Below are 23,933 nucleotides of genomic sequence, written 5' to 3'. Positions count from 1 at the left end.
ACATAAAAACCATATAAACTGTTTGACATGGACTGGAAATATATCCAGTGGAGTACTGTAAATATATCCAGTGGAGTACTGTCTCCACTTTAAGTGGCTTTAATGTCACATGCTTATGAGACTATAAAGTAGGCAGCATGGATCTACTCAGGTATCCCATTTTCATATATGAAAAATTTAAAACTTTCTCCTCATCCTCACCCATGTAACTCCCACCTCCTTTAACAGACGACTTTACATCCTAATCCATAGAGAAAATAGAAGCCATCTGATAAGAACTCTGTCAACTTCCTGCCCCCTCCCCCTAAACTCTCAGAAGAATACGAGTCATATTGTAACAGCAAATCAGACTTGGCTTGATCAGGAGGGATCTCCAAAACCCAAATGGAGATTATTGATACATCTATAAGTGTTGTATGCACCTAAGAAGATGAAAGAGTGCAAGATTCTATCAAGTTCCAAGTTCTTTAAATAGAAAAGACATTTACATATCGGATATTCCATTTAAAGGTCTTTATCATTAAATAGAAAATTTATTTATTTTTAAGTTATCAAGTAGAAAAATATGTGTACATCTTAGAATTCCATTAAATTCAAAGGTTTTCAGCACTTAAGATAGAAAATATATGTACCTCTTTTAAAAGATAAAGACCAACCTGATAGTCCTATTTCCTTTACTAGATTAAGATTTAGAGACTATGTATATAGCTTTGGTCTTGAGATATGGACAGAAGAAGTTGTGAGACCAAACCCTCTTTAAGTTTTGTAACTCATGACACAGCTGTTCTAAGGAGGGGCTCAGTGTGACATTTGGGAGGATGTAAATTGCTCTGATGCCAGCATCTCTGTTAAAATATTTGCTAAAAAATGGCCTCAGTTGTTCCCAAGGAACTTTCTTTTTTGGTTAGTATGCATCATTCAACTCCAGGGAGATTTCAAATTAAGTACAGAAAGGTTTTAAAGCATGAAAGTCATACAATTAATCATTTTGTGCATATTTCTTCTTTTCTGTACTACTGACGCTTAAAGGAATTTGAGTGATTAGAGTGACAATGTTTTGAAAATCAGTTAAAAATGAATAATTGAATTATCAGACTTCTGATTTTTAAGTTGAAATGTACCTAAATTTATGCATAATGTTTGAAGTCAAGTGGGCCTTAGGAAGCATCACTATGAACAAAGCTAGTGGAGGTGATGGAATTCCAGTTGAGCTATTTCAAATCCTAAACGATGATGCTGTGAAAGTGCTGCACTCAATATGCCAGCAAATTTGGAAAACTCGGCAGTGGTCACAGGACTGGAAAAGGTCAGTTTTTATTCCAATCCCAAAGAAAGTCAATGCCAAAGAATGTTCAAACTACCGCACAACTACACTCATCTCACATGCTAGCGAAGTAATGCTCAAAATTCTCCAAGCCAGGTTTCAACAGTATGTGAACTGTGAACTTCCAGATGTTCAAGCTGGTTTTAGAAAAGGCAGAGGAACCAGAGATCAAATTGCCAACATCCGCTGATCATTGAAAAAGCAAGAGAGTTCAGAAAAACATCTACTTCTGCTTTATTGACTATGCTAAAGCCTTTGCCTGTGTGGATCACAGCAAACTGTGGAAAATTCTTAAAGAGATGGGAATACCAGACCACCTTACTTGCCTCCTGAGAAATCTGTATGCAGGTCAAGAAGCAACAGTTAAAATTGGACATGGAACAACAGACTGGTTCCAAACCAGGAAAGGAGTATGTCAAGGCTGCAATTGTCACCCTGCTTATTTAACTTATATGCAGAGTACATTATGAGAAGTGTGGGGCTGGATGAAACACAAGATTGCCAGGAGAAATATCAATAACCTCAGATATGCAGATGACACCACCCTTATGGCAGAAAGCGAAGAAGAACTAAAGAGCCTCTTGATCAAAGTGAAAGAGGAGAGTGAAAAAGTTGTCTTAAAACTCAGCATTCAGAAAACTAAGATCATGGCATGCGGTCCCATCACTTCATGGGAAATAGATGGGGAAATAATGGAAACAGTGATAGGCTTTATTTTTGGGGGCTCCAAAATCACTGCAGATAGTGATTGCAAGCCATGAAATTAAAAGATGCTTGCTCTTTGGAAGAAAAACTATGACCAACCTAGACAGCATATTAAAAAGCAGAGACATTAATTTGCCAACAAAGGTCTGTCTAGTCAAAGCTATGGTTTTTCCAGTAGTCATGTATGGACGTGAGAGTTGGATCATAAAGAAAGCTGAGAGCCAAAGAATTGATGCTTTTGAACTGTGGTGTTGGAGAAGACTTTTGAGAGTCCCTTGGACTGCAAGGAGATCCAACCAGTCCATCCTAAAAGAAATCAGTCCTGAATATTCACTAGAAGGACTGATGCTGAAGCTGAAACTCCAATATTTTGGCCACCTGATGCGAAGAACTGACTCATTGGAAAAGACCCTGATGCTGGGAAAGATTGAAGGCAGGAGAAGGGGACGACAGATGAAGAGATGGTTGGATGGTATCACTGACTCGACGGACATGAGTTTGTGTTAAGCTCTAGGAGTTGGTGATGGACAGGGAAGCCTGGCGTGCTGCAGTCCATAAGGCTGCAAAGAGTTGGACAAGACAGTGACTGAACTGAACTGATGGAACCTAAGGGGTCATTCAGTCCACTCCATAAATTTAAGATTTACAACAATTCTTAAGTACTCAGCAAGATCTTGTTTAAGTAGGTAAATGAGGTACTTAAAAAGTAGATAGAGTATATTAAATTTATAGATGTAGATAAAAAATATTTGACCATGTTTAAGTTGGCATAAAGGACCAAGCATTAATCAAAAGCCCCTTGAACATGAGTGTTCAATTATGCTAGACTTCTAAATAGAGTAAGATTTGTGAGATGAATACTACAGAGAATTGACATTTTGATTCTATAACCTTAATAAATTGAATACTAATTGTTCAAACCAAGTTGAAAGTCTGAGTAGTGTTTTTTTATGGACAAAACACTGGCCTATATCAAAACCCCATTTCAACACAAGTCTAATTTTACTGTATCCCCCACTCACAATTACTTCTTTCCCTTCTATCATAATGGAAGTGGTATCTTCCTCTTGGTTGTAATTATCACCACCATCTGATCTCCTCTGGGCCTGGGAAGGTTGGTTCTCCCTTTTCTTCTGGCTTTTCAACCTTTCTCTACTGGCTGCTTCCCACATTTAATTATGTGCACCATCCTCCATCTTAAAACAAGCAAATGAAAATCACGATGACAAAATGTTTTGGGTTTTTTTCCCCCCAACTTGTCTGGTTTCTGTTCCATGTCTTTCTTTCTTCTTTACCTCTTAAAAAAGGTGCCTACCTTCTGAATCCACTCCCTCCACCCACCACAGTGACTCTTCCATGGTCACTGTTTCATGAAACCATCCTTATCAAGATCACAAGGGCTCCCTCATGGTCAGAGCTATGGACTCATTATAGTCACATTATTTCTTGACCTCTCAGTAGCACCAGAAGCTTAACCACTTTTCAATCCTTAAAAGATTCTGTTCTCATGACCTGGCTTCCATGCCCTATCTTCTTACTCTTGCATTTTTTGTCTTTCCCTTATCATGATGATTTCAGTTTACTTTAGAAAGTTTCCACACATATTGTGGGAGCTCCTTAAGTTGCAACCCAACTGCTTCAAGCATTCCAATAAAGTACACATAGTCCAGGTGGTCAGCTGGCATCCTAATCAGGAAAGGCATACTCCAGAGGCAGCTATAATGAGCACTTCTATTATTCACATCTCTATTAACATCTGAGGCTTTGCAAATTAGCATACTGAATTACAGAAATGGGCTTTAACTGGTAAACATGGTAGACTGGTAACTAGCATTCTGAATACCTGAAAGGGGTTCTAGATTGTGAAATTAAAGGTATTCAACACTAGTTGGTGATTAAATATATTTTAGAGCCTTTTCCTACCTTTACATGAACAGGGTAAAAGAAAGGATTTTACCCTGTTCTAAGTGGTCTTCTATTCATCTCTGAACTCTGGAGAATTCTGGTTTCTCAATGCCAAGTATAAAGGACAAAATCTCTGCTCCTAGATTTCTAGGCATTTGCCTTGAATGAACCTTTCACGCGGAGTAGTGGTCAAGGCATGTAAAAGGTCAGATCAATGGAACATTCTCAAGTCTACATGAGTTTTCATGAACTATTTTAAACATTTTTGTTAATTAATGTTTAATTAAAAAATGTTAGTGTGGTATAACATGATTTGAAATTTATAGAATGAACTTTACTGGCAACCACAACCTATCAAAGAGACTCTAAGAGCTGTCCATGACCAAACTGACTTAGAAACACAGACTTCAGGGCCAGGTTCCTGGCCTTTGATTTTATTTATTTATATATAACACCTGGGCAATCTGACCCACTCCCATTAACACTCAATGGCTAATGGCCTCCAAATCTCTCCCCACCACCTCCCCTGGGCTCCAGACCACTATAATCAACTATCCACAAAATATCTTCACATGGATGTCTCATGGTATGTCCCATACTGAGCTCACCATGTTCTCAATCTCACCTGAATCCTCAACTAGTTCTTCTGTGTACCAATATTAGTGATTCCCAAACACTGGTCCACAGTCTGACACTAAGAGTATTACCTGGGGGAACTTACTAAAAATACAGTGTCTTAGCTTCCACTGTGATCTTTTAAAGAATAAGAACCTTTCAGGGTAGATCCCAGGAATCCAAACTTCTAACAAACTTCCCCGGTGATTATAACACACCACCAGATTTATGAAGCACTGTCCAATGCAACTGAGCTTCCGAGGTGGCCCAGTGGTAAAGAATCTGTCTGCCAGTGCAGGAACCACAGGTTTGATCCCTGGGTCAGGAAGATCCCCTGAAGGAGGAAATGGCACCCCATTCCAGTATTCTTGCCTGGGAAATCCCATGGACAGAGAAGCCTGATACAGTCCATGGGGTTGCAGAGTCGGACATGACTGAGAGACTAAGCATGAATGCTGCTGCTGCTGCTAAGTCACTTCAGTCATGTCCAACTCTGTGCGACCCCACAGAGGGCAGCCCACCAGGATCCCCTGTCCCTGGGATTCTCCAGGCAAGAACACTGGGATGGGTTGCCATTTCCTTCTCCAATGCATGAAAGTGAAAAATGAAAGTGAAGTCGTTCAGTCGTGTCCGACTCTTTGTGACCCCATGGACTGCAGCCTACAAGGCTCCTCTGTCCATGGGATTTTCCAGGCAAGAGTACTGGAGTGGGTGCCATTGCCTTCTCCGAAGCACGCATATGCACGTCCAATACAACCAAAAGGTAACAGCTACCATCTGGTTGCTCAAGTGAAAAATCAGATGTCTTCATGTGGCAAGTCATAAAAAAGAGAAACACTCCAATAGAACTGGAGCAAACTCTACTCACTCATTTAAGAGGCAAAAATCTGTCATCAGCAGATCTTGGCCTATGTTCTCTCATTTTTGTCTCTGCTGACAGAAATTTTACTGTTCTTAAGCACCCTGCTTTTCCTTTTCTAGGGAGAGAACTAGTGAGTGGTAGTCTGTGTTTTCCTTTGAGTACTTTGAGTGGTAACATTGCATTCTTTACTTTCTTCATGATTGGCTTTTTAATGTATTGGTATAGGACAGTAGGGATGAAATTTTTTCAGTCTGGGTAATATTTCTTAATTCTAAGAATTTAGGGAAATTTGAACTAGATTAGATCTTTTAGGGGCTGATAGACTAGCACATGGGCGTCCCTCGTAGCTCGGAGGGTAAAGAATCTGTCTGCAATGCGGGAGACCTGGCTTTGATTCCTGTGTCAGGAAGATTTCCTGGAGGAGGGAATGGCTACCTACTCCAGTATTCTTGCCAGGAAACTCCATGGACAGAGGAGCTTGGCAGGCTATAATCCATGAGGTTGCAAAGAGTCAGACATGACTGAGTGACTTTGAGAGAGAGGGAGAGACTAGTACATAAAAAGGTCCCACAAGATTTCTGGGAATAAATGTCATTCCAACCTAGCACCCACGACAAACATCTCTGAACTGAGGATGAAGACTTCACCAACTCCTTAAGATTGATTTGGGTGCTCCATCTCAGGCTTCTTTGTGCCTGGCCTATCTAGTATATATCTAGTACACTAAGACACACTATGAAGTAAAGTGTTAGTTGCTCAGTTGTGTCCAAATCTTTGTGACCCCACGAACTGTAGCCCACCAGGCTTCTCTGTCCATTTGATTCTCCAGGCAAGAATACTGGAGTGGATTGCCATTCTCTTCTCCAGAGGATGTTTCCAACCCAGGGATAGAACCTGGATCTCCTGCATTGCAGGCAGATTCTTTACTGTTTGAGCTATAGGGAAGTCCAAGACATACTATAATTGCTTTCATATAACACTTCCTTTCCCAACTAGATGGGAGGCATCCTGAAGATAGTTACACTACCCAGCTTCTGGAGCATAATACATGGTGTCATGGGGCTGGTAAAGATTTAGACTCTAGTCCAACCTCCAAAGTTCAAGGGGGTCTGGGGACTATCTCTTATGGATGTCGTGGTGTGGATTCCTGAAAGAAGCCTTAACTCAATGGTTTCTGAGTCTGTACATCAGAATGAATGACAAAGAGAAAGGGGCCCTAAAGACAGAGACAGCTTCTCTGAGTGCGTCAACTGTGATGGTGTGACCCTTCAAAGAAGACGTGCCAGCTGACTAGCTGGCAGAACCATTGGCCCCAGAGTGCCTCCTGGTCACACCGTCCTGCCTGCCAAGTGATGGCTGCCATGCTGACTCAGGCAAAGGGGAAGCTAATAAGGTGAATTTTAAGGGGACCAAGACCCAAAGTAACTAGATACCACTTATAGAAAAAACATATACATTTAAACCCATTATTACAAAATCTAGTGTGTCGTAGAAGAAACAACTTCCTCAATGACTATTCTGCCAGGTTTTTTAAAAAACAGGCATTTCCCCTTAGAAACTGTTTTTTAAGAGGTGATGAGATTATCTTAAACTCAAATACATCTAGGACCAGACAGGCTTTTGAAGGACCTGAAGGACCTGTCATTCCTCAGTAGACCTGTGTTCAAGATCCAACCAAGCAACGTACAAATGAACTTTTGATTCAAGATTTTTTGCAGAATTCATTCTCTTCTGGATTAACAGAAAAATTGTTGTTTTCATCACCGCAAAAGAACTTCCTGTAAGTGTGCAATGAAGAACCAATAAAATAGAGCAAATGAACAATGCTTGAAGATGAAGCACCCAACTGAATTCTTCTAATACTAACTTAAGACAAAAGGATAAGTTGCCGAGAGAGTAGAATCCCCTTTTCTAGTAATTATTAAGGAGAGACTATATCTGTACCTAGTTAGAAGGTTTAAATGTAACCTGGGTGAAAGAGATATGTTTTCCTCTCAAGACCCTTCCAGCCACCTGTATTAGCTTTCTGTCTTCTTAGAACCAACATGCTCACAGGAATTCCTCCCAAATCCTGCTTCTGTCTGAGCTCCTGATGCAACGCCCCCCGCCTCCTGCCACCCACCACCCTCGGCCCCCCGCCCCCGCCAACACACACACGCAGAGCCACAGCTCTAACTCTGTGGCCAGTCTCTGAACTTCCATTCAGATACTTTGTGAAGCTTCATGATAAGGAAATGCTCCCCTTTTCAAAGCTATCGGTAGGGGAGGGGAGTTGCCGGGAGGGGAATATCTATCTGCCAGTTGGCTCTTTCTCTCTGTAGCATTAAGGAGGTTTACAAAGTGCTCTCAAAAGCAGAATTCATTCGATTTGCTCAAAATGTAAGAAGATGGATGTGTAGGAGCATCCTGACTTTTTATTTTGCTATCTTTATTAGCAAACTTGTTATAACTTTTAGAAGTCTGAAACTGGCATGTATAATCTAGCCTTCATGAGCACACATATCATGACTCAATGAAGCTCTTATAGCTTCTTTGAATCATCTTCGGTCAGAATGTCATGGTTAAGATATATATTTTTTAATGTACAAAAGCATATATTAATAGTAGCAGTTACAATAACAACTGGGAACCGATGCGCCCCAGTAGAAAGACAGCATGGAAGGAACACAGGTTCCAAAGTCAGGCACACAGGTTAGTACAGGTAGAGGGCATATCCTATTGGTTACGTTTCTCTGGAGAATTCAGACTAATATCCACCCTGTCATCATTCTTTCTTCCCCACTCCCAATTATTTCTCAAAGCTCTCTCAGTGGTTGAAATGTTCAGCTAGAGTTGAGACCCTTTGATCTAGGAATTCTTAATCCCTCAGGGGGTCCATGGATGGCTTTAAAATGTCTGTGATATCATGGAACTCAAAAACAAAATTTTGCATGTATGTTTACATAACTGATCCAAACTCCCAGCTGGTCCTCAGATCCCTTCCATGACATTCAGCAGAATGATCATTTGTTTTTGTTTAAACATCTCCAGTGATGGGAAAACCCTTCCTTTCATCTCATCTTAGAATAATTCTGAGAGTCAATTTGAGGAAACTGAGGCCCAAGAAGTCTGCTTTTGAGTAAAAGAATCACAAAACATTAGTCAGAAGGATACCTCGTGGTCTTCATGGGCAAATTCTTCATTTTACAGAGGAAAAACTGAAGCACAGAGAAATCTGGTGTCCTGCCCAAACTAAGAGAGTTAATGATAGATGGGGGATGGAAGCCCAGCCTCCCAACTCCCCACTTAGCCTGCTTCCCCCACTGCATGCAGCACAGTCACCTCAAGGAGGGGACGTGTGGGGCACACTTTGGGAGAGCAGGGCCAATCCTCCTACACTGTAGCATCCTTCTAGAAGGCAGGTTCGGAGGAGAGTGGCCCATCTCCTCAAGTCCTGCAGAGTGCCTCCCCACCCCTTCCGGTCCCCATGTGGATGGAGGGAAAGGTGTCAGGAAAACCCAGCTTGGTCATACTGATGTGGAATGAAGTAGTGACTTGGAGATACTGGCCTGCCATCCCCCAGAGAGTCAGGTGCACAAGTGAAGCACAAGGGTGTTCTGCTGCAGGTCTCCGGAAGGTGGTATGTGATGATAAAAGGGGAATCTGCAGGTTTCAGATCTTCAGAGTGGGTTTGTAAATATGCAGCAAATTTTAAGTGATGTTAAAGAAGCATTAACTTGTTTAGGGTGGAATTAGGTTCGTTAATAATCTGGACTCGTTATATTCAATATTACAGTATCATTCACTTACTGAGTAGCTCCCTTACTAAGCTCACTTACTGAGTAGCTTAATATCTTACTGAGTTGCTTAAGATCTCTGAGCCTGATTGCCTCATCTATAACTTGGGGTTAATAATATCCACTTAGAACCTCAAGGAACTGTTGTATGGAGTGAATTACTTAACATATAGAGTAGTTAGGAGAGTGCCTGTTGTGTCCAATAATTTGGTGGTGGGTATTGTTAATAAAAATACAATCAACAAAATGAAAATATTAAAATGACCAATTATTCTCATATACACCTTTTCTCACCAAACAATACATCTCTGATGACAGAGGTAATGTCATAGTGTATACTGAATTCCCAATTCCTAACCTCATAGCTTGGCACAAATCTATGCCCATGGTAGGTATCAGTAAGAACTCGGTCAAATGAACCACTCCTACCGGATCACTCTGTTCTTTCAGGGGTATTTCGGATCCAGGTTCTGCCTCGAGGCTCACAGCATCAACACACTCAGTGAGGGCATCCTCAGCCACTTCTCCGTTGAGGGGCGGCTCCGTGGCGCCAAGGTCTTTGGGCTCCTCAGCGAGTCCAGTGTCAGCAGTCTCTGCACCCTGAACAGCCTCATTTTCATGCACATCTCTTCTGGGATTCGCTGGCGTTAGCTCATTTGAAATTGTAGCTGAATCACAGTGCACTTCTGCATCTTTGGGTAAAGTATCACTGTTGGGCTTGTTGGTAATTTCTTCTTTGTCTCCAGAGGCTAACGTGTCATCGCCATTGTCAGACATTTTAATATCTATTAACAGGATTACAAACAAACAACTTACTCTTTATCTGAATTATTCAATTTTAATTCAAAGCCCTGAATAATTAAATCTGGTGGAGATAAGCTTTTTGCTACCAAGAAGAAACTTTATGCAACCTCTGTGTTGGCCGAATAATGGCCCCGCAAAATATCCATGTCATAATCCTTGGAATGTGACTTGGCTTCCTATGCAGTGAGGTCCTTATATCTTTATTTTAGACTAATGAAATTATCAGGCTTCCCAGGTGGCTCAGTGGTCAAGAATCTGCCTGCAATGCAGGAGATGCAGGAGACACAGGTTCCATCCATGTTCACCTTGTGAATGTTACTTTGTATGGCCAAAAGGACTTTGAAGATATGATTCAATTAAGAATCTTGGATTACCTGCATGGGTCTTAATTGAAATCTCAAGTGTCCTTATCAGAGCAAGGCAGAGGGAGATCTGACTGCAAAGAGGAAAAGCTAATGTGATGACAGAAGCAGATTGGAGTGACGCACTCAGAAGATGAAGGGACAGACCACAGACCACAAGGAACACAGGTGGCCACTAGATGTTGAAAAGTCAAGGAAAACATTCTCCCTTCAGACTCTAGAACTCTAAGAGAATACATTTGTATTGCTATAAATCACTATGTTGGTTGTACTTTGTTGCAGTAGCAGTAGGAACTAATACAGACCTACAGTGCTATCTTTAAACTTTCATGGATCTTTCACCTGGCATGAGGAAATATACATATAGGAACTAAGAGTATTATCTGTATCTGTGAAAGTATTTACTTCATATGACTTAATTATATTTGTAGCCATAAGAATAAGCATGGAAAATACCTGAGAGCTTATTTAAAAATGCTTGACATTTAGTATTGCAATTTGGTCAGAAATTCAAATTGAAAAAAACATACATACACAGAAGTGTGCCTTGTTGGGTACCAGCCCATGAAGGTCTGAGCTTTCTTTGGTGAATAGTTTAGATGGGGAAACACAAGGATGAAATGGAATAAAGAAGTGACATATTAAGCCAAATGAGAATGGAGCCATTACAAAATAACACACGAAACAGAAACCTCTTTATGAAGCTTGTGAGTTATTGCTACCATGTACAACAGTGAAGGTCAATAGAACTTTCAGTGATGATGAAATGTTCTGTATTCATGATGGCAAATATGGTAGCTAAGAGTCACATATAGCTATCAGATACTTGAAATGTGGCTGGTGCGACGGAGGAACTAATTTTTAAATTTAATTTTAAATAATTTAACTTAAATTTATATAGACATGTGTGGCTAGTGGCTACCTTATTGGATAACATATATTCAGAAGATAGTTCAAGGTGATAATTTCCTTGTGTTTGCGTGCATGTGTGTACGTTCAATCGAATCAGTCATGTCAACTCTTTACAGCCTACCATGCTCCTCTGTCCATGGGATTCTACAGGCAAGAATATTGGAGTGGGTTGTCATGCCTTCCTCCTGGGGATCTTCCTGACCAGGAGTTGAACTCACGTCTCCTGCATTGCAGGCAGATTCTTTATCATTGAACCACCTGGGAAGCCTGATAATTTCAGTAGTCTAAAAAAGAGATAATGACCTCACTACATAGGAAACCAAGTTGCAGGCTAATCAGTGGGTATTTTTGTTGACCTCGGTGTTTACCAATTGGTCAAATCTCTGGTCACTGTTAAAACCACAGTATGTGGGAAGCCATCTCACATACTGGCCATGTGATGACGGTGGCCAACTTACAATTCACGTGCACCTGCCAACCTTCTTGACCCTTCAAACAGTTGTTCCTTAAATTGTCCAGCTATTTTCTTTTATCTCTCCCTTGGTGAATCTTGCTCCTTTCTCACAGTTTTACACACTTCTATGTGTGACTCTCCAATACCTACCTCCATTCCACAAAGGCAGAAAGTAAATTAGTGGCTTCTAGTGGCTGTCTGCAATGCGGGAGACCTGAGTTCGATCCCTGGGTTGGGAAGATCCCCTGGAGAAGGAAATGGCAACTTACTCCAGGATTCTTGCCTGGAGAATCTCACGGACAGAGGAGCCTGGTGGGCTACAGTCCACGGGGTCACAAAGAGTCGGACACGACTGAGCGACTTCACTTTTACTTTCAGTGGCTGAAAGGAGAGGGGATGAGTAATGACTGCTAATGGATGTGGATTTCTTTTGTGGGTGACCAAAATGTCCTAAAACTGAACAGTGGTAATGGCTATACAATTATGTGAATATATTACATTCACAAAAGACTGTCAGGTGGCTGTTGGTTCAGTATGTTGTTTTAACAAATTTAAGGCCCATTTAGAGTAACTGTCTCCTCTATATTTTGTTCCTCCTAACTGGATATAATTTTTCTTCCTCTGAACTCTCAGAGCGCTTTGCATCTATCTCAGTTCGGATGGTTACAATCATCTTTGATTAGAGTCGTTTGAGTGTTATCCTAATATGTTGTAAATACTATATGAAGACAAGAGTCTTCCTTATTTTGTCTTCGTATTTTATACAGCACTTAACATGGTTTCTTGAACACTGTAGGAAACTCAACAAACATGTGTATTGAGTTATATTAATATTTGGGGGAAGATTTAAAATTAAAATGTAATTTGAAATGAAAGTAAGCAGCAAAGCCTTTACCTCATTTGCTACTCAGGAGCTATCTTACAGCAAGTGGTTTCAAATGACCCATATTGTCTTTCCTCTGTTCCTTCACCTACAAGATAACTGGGTTAGAATGTCTCTTTTTAAACAAAAATACTTGAATTCTCTGATAACACAACTATAAACAAGTCTGCAGATGGGAAAGGCAAAGAATGCATCCTCCCCTTTGGCTGATACGTTAAGTTTCGGGTATTCAAGGTTGGAGATGGTCTGTCAGTAAGTATGGTCAATGCCTAGTTAAAGGAGTAAAGAGTGATTCTGGCTACCCTGCAGAAAAGGGATTGTTACTGTGGTTTATGGGAGAGGGATGAGACTGAGGGAGGGTAATTGAAAAGCTATTGTCATGTGGAAGCTTATAAAATTTTTGTGAAAACCAGTCAGGACTGGCCTGGACAGAGGTTGGCAAACTACAGCCAGGTGCCTAACTTTGCCTTCCCTCTGTTTTGGTAAACAAAGTTTTATTGGAACACAGACATGCTCACTTGTTTATATAACGTCTGTGGGTTCTCGAGTACAACAGCAGAGGTGAAGAGTGGCGAGAGAGACCACGTGGCCCCCAAAACTGCAAAGCCCAAAATAGTTACTATCTGGCCCTGTATAAAAAATGTTTGCTGACCCATGGTCTAGGACATTCCTTCACTGCCATGGCCTAGAGTTCTCCTAATTTACCCTTATCCTCACCTGGGTCCTAGGAGTACGAACATAAGGAGATTGAGCACATACTTGGACATCACTTAGATTCCCCTTTTTGTGTTCATCAACATTTAGTCAAAGGCACTGATATTTTAATTTCTTTGTAAGATAATTTGAAAAACCTTATTATTAATCTGGATTATTAAGAAGTTCCAAACTATTTCACTTCTCTATCAGCAGGAACATGAGAATAAACCTGGTTATAATAAACATTTATGGGTGAATAAAAAGCATTAGAAACATTTTGTATCTGCTTCACCTTAAATTGTTGTGATACTGTTCCTAGTGCTAAAATATTTCAGCACATACCATGGAACATCTACATGGATTAGTTTTATTTTATGCTCTGGGGGTGGCTGGTCAACATTTTAAATGTCCTATTAAGGAATATACTTTTCAAGGTCTTTAGTTACCATTTCAGATTCTGTAATGGACTGTTCACCTCGTGAGAGGGTTCAACCATCCCTCTCTCTGAACACTATTTATCAGGGGGTACTATTAAAAGCTTCCCCAGTGGCTCAGATGGCAAAGAATCTGCCTGCAATGCAGGAGACCCAGGTTCGAACCCTGGGTTGGGAAGATTCCCTGGAGAAGGGAATGTCTACCCACTCCAGGTTTATTGCCTGGAGGATCCATGGACAGAGGACCATGGGGGGGCTACAATCCATGGGGTCACAAAGAGGTGGACATGACTGAGCAACTAACACAATACACTATTAAAAGTATTTTTCACTGATAAAATGGAAATGGTGCTTAAAGTGGATTGGCAAGAAATTCTGTACAGGTACTTTCTGCTCTTCCATTTCCAGGGCAAAGATTATACTGAATCCAGGAGCTACTGAGCTTCGCCGTAGAGTTTTTCTAGTTCTTCTACTCATTGCAAGAATACATCAAAGCCTGATTACAGGGTTAGCTGAGTCCTGCCTCCAGGGCCATCCTCACCCAAGGACTAAAAAGACAGAGAGCTAGATCTTCAAATATACAGCTTGTTCTTGTCAGGCTCTATTTGAGCCTGGTTGCTAACGTAAATAGGAGTGTGTGGCGGAACTTCTGAGAGTGGATTGTGGTTCTACAGTTGCACAGAGGAGCCTACCACTTTCACCCATCTCTGATGGCCAAACTGCCTTAGGTCAGGTCCCCTCAACTGTGGAAAAATGACTGCAACAAAACCTGTCTTCCCTGTGGCTACTCTGTATCCAATTATCAACATGAAGCCATTCCTTCAGAAATACACGTGACATTCAGCTGTAAGGAGTTGAACCAATACTGTTAGGAGACATTTATGGACAATTTATTTCAGGAAGACTATATTTTTACATCTTTTCAAATAATCAAAATGGTCAGCCCTACTTTAGCTTCTAATTGTATGTGAACTTTTCTGTTACAAGACCATATTTTCCCTGAATCTAAACCAAAAAAAGAAAGCTTCGTCCAGATCTTTTTTATTCTGGTAGACCTTGGTCTACTCTGGATGTTATGACAGGAGAGAGGTAGTCATTTTTAAAACAGTGCCCTTCTACCTGAAGTCATTACAAACTGTGTGTTCTAAGACACAGCTGTTCCTATGTAGGGACTGTGGGTGGCCAGGATGCACGCTGTGTGTCCTGTGTTGGCCCCCATCTCTGCCTGGGTGCCCCAGAAGCAGTCGGATTTAAACTCGCCCTGATTTATGGTTTGGAATGTTGACCATTACAGCCGTGTCCTGTGGCTTTGATGCTAGGGAGCCTCAACCCACAGAAACAAGGAAGTTTCTTCAGTAAACTCCAAGAAGAGGAAGAGTGGCATATAAAGAAGCCTTTGTGGGCTGGGAATATAAGTTAGTTTTTCGTGAGTCAATTCATTCATCACCTAAAATGCTCCCAGAACTATGCTAGGTATTGGAGCAACAATTTCATGGCTCCAAAAATAAGTTTAAAACGGAAGACATCCTTCAGAAAACGAATAATCTGTTTCCATCTGATTCCTGGTCAGTGAAGGTCCAGGAAACTACTGCCTCTAACACGAAATGGTTAAATGATGATGTAAACAGCACATCACAGCAGGTAAAGAAGTACCTGAACTAGACTGATCTCATACAAGGGAGACCTGGAAAGAGGCTTTGACAGTTATTAAGGCCTGATGGGAAAAGAGCATGTGCTAGGAATGAATCTAGACACGCAGAACGGATGCTATGTGGCTGGGCCAACAGCCACATGGAGGAATATCAAGGGATGGGAGGGATGGATGCTGAGGTGCAAAGAGTTGTGCTCTGATCTCTCTATCTCTCTGCGGGTGTACAGCCCACTCATTCTCGTTGGGCTTCCTCACTTCCTCCTCTGGAGAGTAAGGGTGGACATAACGATCTGCATACTTTGTTCCCCAATAACAGACTGTAGGACTGGGACCGGCCTGTGATGACAGAAAAATGAGGACAAGATAGAGAGTGTTTCATCAGTCTAAATTTATTCAACGTAAAGGACTGCCTTCATCTTCAAGTTTAACCTTCATGCTTTTCTTGGTATTAAAACATCTTTCATTTTATGAAATAGTATTGGAGTGCAGGGATTTGTTAAATGGTCTCACTTGGCAAAATAAGAAGTTGGTAATACAATAAATGCCCTGTGTGAGATCACTGCCTCCAAATTTAAAAAGTGTCCGTCAGTGAAAGACCAGGAACAAAAACTGTGGATGACAGGATCTTAACCAGGTTGCAAGAGTTCCAATGGTACTTGACAAATATGTGTTCCCAGAGCCCAGACTCTTTTTCCTCCAGTTGGCTTCCACATGTCTGCCAGGTAATTTTATGAAACACAAATAAGGACCTATTTGCTCCCCTGTTTAAAAAACATGAGGTTTAAACACCTTTGCATGGCATCTGGGGCCCCTCATAGTCCAGCTCCACTTTCTCTGTAAGCCTCCTGGAACTCTCAACTCACCAGACAGCACATTTTCCATCACTGCCCAGGCAGCTCATAAACATCTCCACCTTTGCTCATGCTGGGTTTTCTGACCAGGATGCCCTGCCTCCAACTGCCTGGCAAAGTCCTGTTTTTGTTTTTTTTTCTCAATGTCTAGAATCACTTTCATCAACTCAATGGACATGAGTTTGAGCAAACTCCAGGAGACAGTAAAGGACAGGGAAGCCTGGTGCACTGTAGTTCATGGGATGGCAGAGTCTGACATGACTCAGCGGCTGAACAACAATGTTACTTTCTACTTTGAAATCTTCCCAAATTTGCCCCACTCCTTCCAATGTTTTAGAAGATAAATTGCATAGACTTCTATGGCATTTTTAAGGAGTATTTATTTCTGTATCATTTTTTAAAAATAGACATTTATTTGTCTCTCCTCCAGAACTGTGACCAACAAGCACCTAGCTTGTTTTCCGACACTCTAGTATTTACTGAACTGAAATATATTGTTTGATATTGATTAAAGAGAAACAATGTGTGATGTAAGCCTGGTCTAATAATGTCTGAATCTGTGAGAATCAGCAAGGCTCCTTCCCACTCTCAAATTCCTTCTGCACTGGCTCCAAGGAGCCTCAGATCCCACCCTCAAAGTTCCCTTCTTTTGCTTAGAACTTATGCCCTAAGGAGTTTATCAGATTTTTTCCTGAGTTTAGCAAAGGAAGGAAAGGCAGGGAATGGACACAGGTGAGGTGGGGAAGGGGCAAGGGAGGAAACGAGGGCAGAGAAGGCTCTGAGGAGAAAGCCTGCCTACTTAGTTTTCTCAGGGTGGACGAGGTCTTCTGGAGTTCGAGACATTGATTTTAAAAGCCACCCGCTTGACCCTCTCAAGACGTTTAGGATGAGAACTGATGGCATCGAAGGACAGAGAGATCACCCTGACAGTTCATGCAGAGAGTTCTTCCTACTCCAGGAAAGGGCAGTGAAGTTCAGGCGCCTGATCTGAGATGGTTAGAAAAGCCTGGCTCCAGGGAAGAAGACGAGCGACTGGGCCGGCGGGTGGGGGCGTTGAGGTGGGGAGTGGGGCTCAACCTGGGGGCTGTGAATAGAGGTGCTGCTGGCTCAGGGTGCTAGCTGGGGTGGAAGCGCCGGCAGTGCCGGCGTCTGCAGCGGGAGAGATGATGGATGATGAGCTTGGGTGGAAGGGCAAGGCCGGAGCTCGGCTTTTCCAGGCCAAGGGCTGGCGAACCCCGGGATGGGGCTTGCTTCGCCTGTGCCCGCCGCTGCGGAGACCCCGCAGCCTGCCTCTCACTGGGACCTGGGACCTGGGGGAAACTTTTTCAGACTTGCTTTGTGCTGGGACCGAATACTTCAGGAGCACAAGACAGGCTCCGCAGAGGTTCACGCCGGCCGAGGGGGCAGAGCAGGAGTGCGGGCGTGTGGGTGTGTGCATGAGCGTGGACCTGGAGCGACACACACTCACACACACACACTCACACGCCCGCACCCACGCGGGGCCCTCGGCCGCGCCGCCCGCGCCTGCCCGGACCTTCACCTCCAGGGCCGTTCCCTCCGATCCTGTGCCCGGTGCCCAGCCCCTGCCGACTCGGGGAACCGAACGGGATAAACAGAGACGGCAGGGTCTCCCCATCACCCCGCGGCAGCTGTCCCCGCATCCCCCCGCCCCCGCGCCCGCCCGGGGAAGGGGGTGAAGGCGAGAGGTGCCCGGGGCTCTTACCGCTCAGGCGGCCGAGTGCGCGCGGGAGCGCCTCCGGGTCCCGCCCCGCCACGTCGGCAGGGCTGGCGGGGACGCGGCCGGAGGGCGGGCTGGGAGGGGGACAGGGCGGGCTGGCCGAGCTGCCCCGCCCCGCGGCCCCACCAGGGCCCCGCCCCCGTGGCCCCATCCCGGCCCGGAGCGCGGCGGAGGTCCGGGCACCCCCTCACCCAGGCTGCTGGGTTCGAGGAGGGGCGTCCCGGCCGCACTTCCGACCAACCATCGGAAACTTGGTTTTTCCGAACTTCGTGCCGCCTGGTGAGCTGGAGGGGCGCCCACCCCCGCCCGGGGCGGATCTTGGGGCTCTCCTGTTGCCTTTGCTTCCTTTAAAAGCGCCCAGGAAACTGCGCAGTTAAACCAGGAAGGGGTTGCTCAAGTTCAAGTAAGAGTTTTCGATCCCACTCCTCCGCCACCGCCCCCCCCCCCCCACCATGGTGCTTTAAATAGCTTTCCCTTACCCTGTTTTTAAGAGTGTCATCTGATTTAAAACCAGTCAACCGAATAAAAACACTTTCTAGAAGGCCAGTTTGGAAACGTGGATCAAAATTCAAATGTGTTAGCATTGGCCCAGGAATTCCACGTTTGCCAATGTGTACTAAATAAACAGTCAAATGTGCACACATGTATGTCCAAGGATGTTGACTGTGATTGTTTATGCCAGAGAAAACAACCCGGAAATAAACTGTCCTCCCAACAAAAGATTGGTAAAGTAATTTTTAGTAACTTGAAACGACCAGGTATGCTGTGGTCGTTAGAAATTACAACTCTAAGTCCAGTTTGTTGATATGGAAGGAAGGCGGACCATAGCCGAATATTAAGAGAGGGCAGGGGAAACTTAGAACAGCGCATGTACAGTATAAACCTATTCTTGTGAATATATAGTATATTTTTATATAAAAAGGAGATTTTAATTTTGAAAGCAGTAATTTTTTTCTGAGTTCTTCAGTGGTGTTAGCAGACTGTATTCCAGGTGTGTTTTGGTGTACCACAGACACCGTGACTGTGACTTATGTGTGCCTTGGGTCAAAGAACCCACCTGCTGATGCAGGAGACATTAGAGATACCGGTTGGATCCTTGGGTCCGGAAAATGCCCTGGAGGAGGGCATGGCAACCGGACCCACTCCAGTATTCTTGCCTGGAAAGTTCCATGGACAGAGGAGCCTGGCAGGCTGTAGTCCACAGGGTCGCAAAGAGTCGGACGTTAACTGAAGCGACTTAGCACAGGGCACAGCAAGTTCCTTTGCCAAACCTGCCCCTCTCTACCCTGCTGAAAGGCAACAGCCCAATCACGCATTCCACTCCCCACCCGTTTTTTTAATTTAAATTTTTATTTTTATTTTATACTGGAGTATAGTCAGTTAACAATCTCATGTTAGTTTCAGGTGTATAGCAAAGGGATTCAATTATACACATTCATGTATCTATTCTTTTTCAAATTCTTTCCCATTCAGGTTATTACAGAATACTGAGCACAGTTCCCTGTGCTATACAATAATTCCTGGTTGGTTATCTATTTTATATAGATCAATCCCAAACTCCTAATCTATCCCCCTCCTCCCCGCCGCCCACAACAATAAGTTTGTTCTCAAAGTCTGTGAATCTTTCTGTTTTGTAAAAAAAAGTTCATTTGTACAATTTTTAAAAGATTTTACATATAAGCACCACTGTATTTGTCTTTCTTTGTCTGACTTCACTTAGTATGATGATGTCTAGGTCCATCTACGTTGCTGCAAATAGCATTATTTCATTCTTTTTAATGGCTGAGTAATATTCCATTGTATATGTACCACATTTTCTTTATCCAGTCATCTGTAGACATTTAGGTTGCTTCCATGTCTTGACTATTGTAAACAAGGTTGCAATGAACATTGGGGTGCATGTAGCCTTTCAAACCATGTTTTTCTCCAGATACATGTCCAGGAATGGGATTGTTGGATCTATGATAGTTCTAGTTTTAGTTTTTAAGTTTTACTTTTAGTTTTTTAAGGAACGTCCCTATAGTTCTCCATAGTGACTGTACCAGTTTACATTCCTACCAACAGTGTAGGAGGGTTCCCTTTTCTCCACACCTCCTCCAGCATTTATTCTTTGTAGATTTTTTGATGATGGCTATTGGGAGAAGGCAATGGCAACCCACTCCAGTACTCTTGCCTGGAAAATCCCATGGATGGAGGGGCCTGGTAGACGGCAGTCCATGGGGTCGCTAGGAGTAGGATAGGACTGAGCGACTTCACTTTCACTTTTCACTTTCATGCATTGGAGAAGGAAATGGCAACCCACTCCAGTGCTCTTGCCTGGAGAATCCCAGGGACGGTGAGCCTGGTGGGCTGCCGTCTATGGGGTTGCACAGAGTCGGACACGACTGAAGTGACTTAGCGGCAGCAGCATACTGACTGATGTGAGATGACATCTAGTTATAGTATTGATTTGCATTTCTCTAATAATTAGCAATGTTGAATGTCTTTTCATGTATCTCTTGGTCAGCTATATGTCTTCTTTGGAAAAATGTCTGTTTAGGTCTTCTTATTTATTTATTTTAATTGAGCCTCATTCAGTTCAGTTCAGTTCAGTCGCTCAGTCTTGTCTGACTCTTTGCAACCCCATGAATCGCAGCACGCCAGGCCTCCCTGTCCATCGCCAACTCCTGGAGTTCATTCAAACTCACGTCCATCGAGTCAGTGATGCTATCCAGCCATCTCATCCTCTGTCGTCCCCTTCTCCTCCTGCCCCCAATCCCTCCCAGCATCAGTCTTTTCCAATGAGTCAACTCTTCACAGCATGTGGCCAAAGTACTGGAGCTTCAGCTTCAGCATCAGTCCTTCCAATGAACACCCAGGACTGATCTCTTTTAGGATGGACTGGTTGGATCTCCTTGCAGTCCAAGGGACTCTTGAGAGTCTTCTCCAACACCACAGTTCAAAAGCATCAATTCTTCGGCGCTCAGGTTTTTTCACAGTGAGCCTCATTAGTTGTTTGTAAATTTTAGAGACTAATCCCTTGTTGGTTGCAAATATTTTCTCCCATTCTGTATGTTGTCATTTCATTTTGTTTATGGTTTCCTTTGCTGTGTAAACACTTTTGAGTTTAATTAGGTCCCATTTGTTAATTTTTGTTTTTATTTCCATCACTCTAGGAGACAGCTTGAAAAAGATACTGCCTCTATTTATGTAAAGAGTGTTCTGCTTATGTTTTCTTCTAATAATTTTATAGTATCTGGTCTTACATATAGGTTTTTAATCCATTTTGAGTTTATTTTTGTGTATGGTGTTAAAGAATGTTCTAATTTCCTATTCCTTACATATAGCTGTTCAGTTTTTCCAGCACCGTTTATTGAAGAGACTGGTTTTTTCCATTGTATAGTTTTGCCTCCTTTGTCATACATTCATTGACCATAGGTGTGTCCGTTTATTTATGGGCTTTCTATTCTGTCCCATTGACTTCTATTTCTGTTTTTGTGCCAGTATCATACCATTTTGATTACTGTGGCTTTGTGTATAGTCTGAAGTCAGGATGCCTGATTCCTCCAGCAATCAAGTAAGAAAACTTTTCATATCCCTCTAACTGTGTTAAATGCTGCTGGTAGTTACGATGAAAGTTGAGACTTGACCTTTGGGATTGGCAGTGTGGTCATTGGTGACCTTCACAAGGGTTGTTTCTCTGGAGCTGAAGGGAAGGCTACTTGCATTGAGTGGGTTTGAGAGAATGGGAGGAGAATAATTAGAGACAGTGAGTGAAACAACTCTTTCAAGGATTTCTGGTGTAAAGAGCAGAGTCTGGCATTTAGATCTCAGGGTCTCCGATCCTCACTGGGTTGGAGTAGAATCACCTGAAGAATTTTCAAAATAGTACTGATGGCCGACTCCATCCCAGACTGTTTAAGTCAGGATCTCTGGACATATGTGAGAGCTCCTGTTTCCTCACATTCTGACCAACATTGGGGGTATTATGTTTGTTGTTGTTCAGTCGCTCAGTTGTGTCCGACTCTTTGTGACCTCATGGACTGCAGCACACCGGGGTTCCCTGTCCTTTATTATCTCTTGGAGTTTGCTCAAACTCATGTCCATTGAGTCGGGGATGCCATCCAACCATCTCGTCTTCTGTCATCCCCTTCTCCTCCTGCCCTCAGTCTTTCTCAGCATCAGGGTCTCTTCCAATGAGTCCGCTTTTTGCATCAGGTGGCCAAAATATTGAAACTTCAGCTTCAGCATCGGTCCTTCCAATGAAAACTCAGAATTGATTTCCTTTAGGATTGACTGGTTTGATCTCCTTGCTGTCCAAAGGGACTCTCAAGACTCTTCTCCAGCACCACACAGTTCGAAGGGGATATCATAGATATTTTAATTTTTTCCCTCAAAGGGGTGTAAATGGTGTCTCTCAGCTGAAGGTTATCCATTTGTTTATATCCTTTGCAATTCCACCACCCCTGATTGGGTTTGTTAGTCATTTTAATATGGATTTATGGGAACTTTTTATATATTTCTAAAAGTAACCTTTTGTGTTGCATGTTTCTCTTGGAATGTGGCTTTAAAAAAAATTCAGCAGATTTTGGTTTTAATATTAATATTTGAATTATCAGTTTTATTTCTAGTGGTTTGTATATTTTATGATATTGATCATTTTCATATAATTTATTTCCAAGCTGTTGGTAGGTGATATTTATATATTGATTTTAGAGAAAGTTTTTTTTAAAGAGCAAAAATCACTAAAGTAGTGCTTTGCTTCTGTATGTGGACAGTATATTTGCTGGCTTTAGACTATTTTACTTATCCTGCTATAATGCTATTTTGTTTTTTAAAAATAAAAGTAATGCATGTACATAGCAAAGACACTAAAACAGGACAGAAGAGTATAAAAGAATGAGTAAAAATATCTCCCTCCCTTGGTTCTTCTGCTCAAAGGTAACAGCTTTTTAAATATCCCCTCAGAAAAAAAGGCAATGGCAACCCACTTTGGTACTCTTGCCTGGACAATCCCATGGACGGAGGAGCCTGGTGGGCTACAGTCCATGGAGTCTCGAGGAGTCGGACCCGTCTGAGCGACTTCACTTTCACTTTTCACTTTCATGCATTGGAGAAGGAAATGGCAACCCACTCCAGTGTTCTTGCCTGGAGAATTCCAGGGACGGGGGAGCCTGGTGGGCTGCCGTCTATGGGGTCACACAGAGTCGGACACGACTGAAGCGACTTAGCAGCAGCAGCAGAAAAAAAAGATTTTTATGCAGATGTTAGCATAACTATGTTGACCCTTGTGTTAGATGCCTGTGGCTGCCGTAAAATATTCCCACAAATTGGTGGTTTAAAACAAGAGAAATTGATTCTTTCACACTTTGAAATCCAAAATCAAGGTGCTGACAGGGCTGCTAGCTTCTGGTGGTTCCGGACATTCTTTGGCTATGGCTGCAGACTTCTAATCTCTGCCTCTGTTTTCACCTGGTCTGTTCCTTTTCTGTGTGTGTGTGTGTGTGTGTGTGTGTCTCCTTTGTGTATGTCTTGCTCCTGGCAAAAAGATAACCTATGCAGGTGTCTGAGGGACCAGATTTTATGTAAATGCTGTCACACTCTCCTATTCTTTTCTTTGCTTTTCTTCATTTAACAGTATATCCTGAAGTCTTTCCACCTCAGCATAAAAAATGTAAGACTTGCATAGAATTCCAAAACTCTTTACTATAATGACTTGTCTTCTTGGACAATCACTATTTCAGCCACTTTTTATTATTGTCTTGCCTAAAACTCATAAGTGTTAGTCGCTCAGTCGTGTCCAACTCTTCATGACCCCATGGACCATGGCCGCCAGGCTTCTCTGTCCGTGGGGTTCTTAGGCAAGAATACTGGAGTGGGTTGCCATTCCCTCTTCCAGGGGATCTTCCCAACCCAGACATCGAACTCAGTTCTCCCGCATTGCAGGCTGATTCTTTAATGGCTGAGCCACCAGGAAAGTCT

At 42.7% G+C, this 23,933-nt stretch overlaps 2 protein-coding genes across 12 annotated transcripts in view; one reads left to right on the top strand and one right to left on the bottom strand.

Annotated features, from left to right (window-relative positions):
• FAM114A1 (family with sequence similarity 114 member A1) overlaps positions 1-18,064 on the bottom strand; it is a 66,621-nt gene extending 48,557 nt beyond the window's left edge. For 2 of the 6 annotated variants that reach the window (XM_061419923.1, XM_061419924.1), the window contains exons 1-2: positions 17,958-18,064; positions 9,617-9,972 (exon numbers count right to left, since the gene is read on the bottom strand). In XM_061419923.1, coding sequence (XP_061275907.1) covers positions 9,617-9,964 — 348 coding nt within the window. In that variant the 5' untranslated portion in view covers positions 9,965-9,972; positions 17,958-18,064. Of the gene's footprint in view, positions 1-9,616; positions 9,973-11,869; positions 11,965-11,988; positions 12,101-12,614; positions 12,691-17,957 lie in introns of all 6 variants that reach the window. The other 4 variants (XM_061419928.1, XM_061419926.1, XM_061419925.1 and 1 more) reach the window with 4 other exon arrangements.
• A 104-nt stretch (positions 18,065-18,168) lies between these two features.
• TLR6 (toll like receptor 6) overlaps positions 18,169-23,933 on the top strand; it is a 48,288-nt gene continuing 42,523 nt past the window's right edge. For 4 of the 6 annotated variants that reach the window (XM_061419913.1, XM_061419914.1, XM_061419911.1 and 1 more), the window contains exon 1: positions 18,169-18,251. The gene's annotated coding sequence lies outside the window, so the exon portion shown is untranslated. Of the gene's footprint in view, positions 18,252-18,299; positions 18,376-21,450; positions 21,529-23,933 lie in introns of those variants that run through there. The other 2 variants (XM_061419920.1, XM_061419919.1) reach the window with 2 other exon arrangements.

The sequence above is a fragment of the Bos javanicus genome, chromosome 6 (genome assembly GCF_032452875.1).
Source record: "Bos javanicus breed banteng chromosome 6, ARS-OSU_banteng_1.0, whole genome shotgun sequence".
In the NCBI taxonomy this organism is placed as follows: Eukaryota; Metazoa; Chordata; class Mammalia; order Artiodactyla; family Bovidae; genus Bos; species Bos javanicus.
Note: the sequence above shows the minus strand (reverse complement) of the source record. Positions and strands in the feature narration are given on the sequence as shown.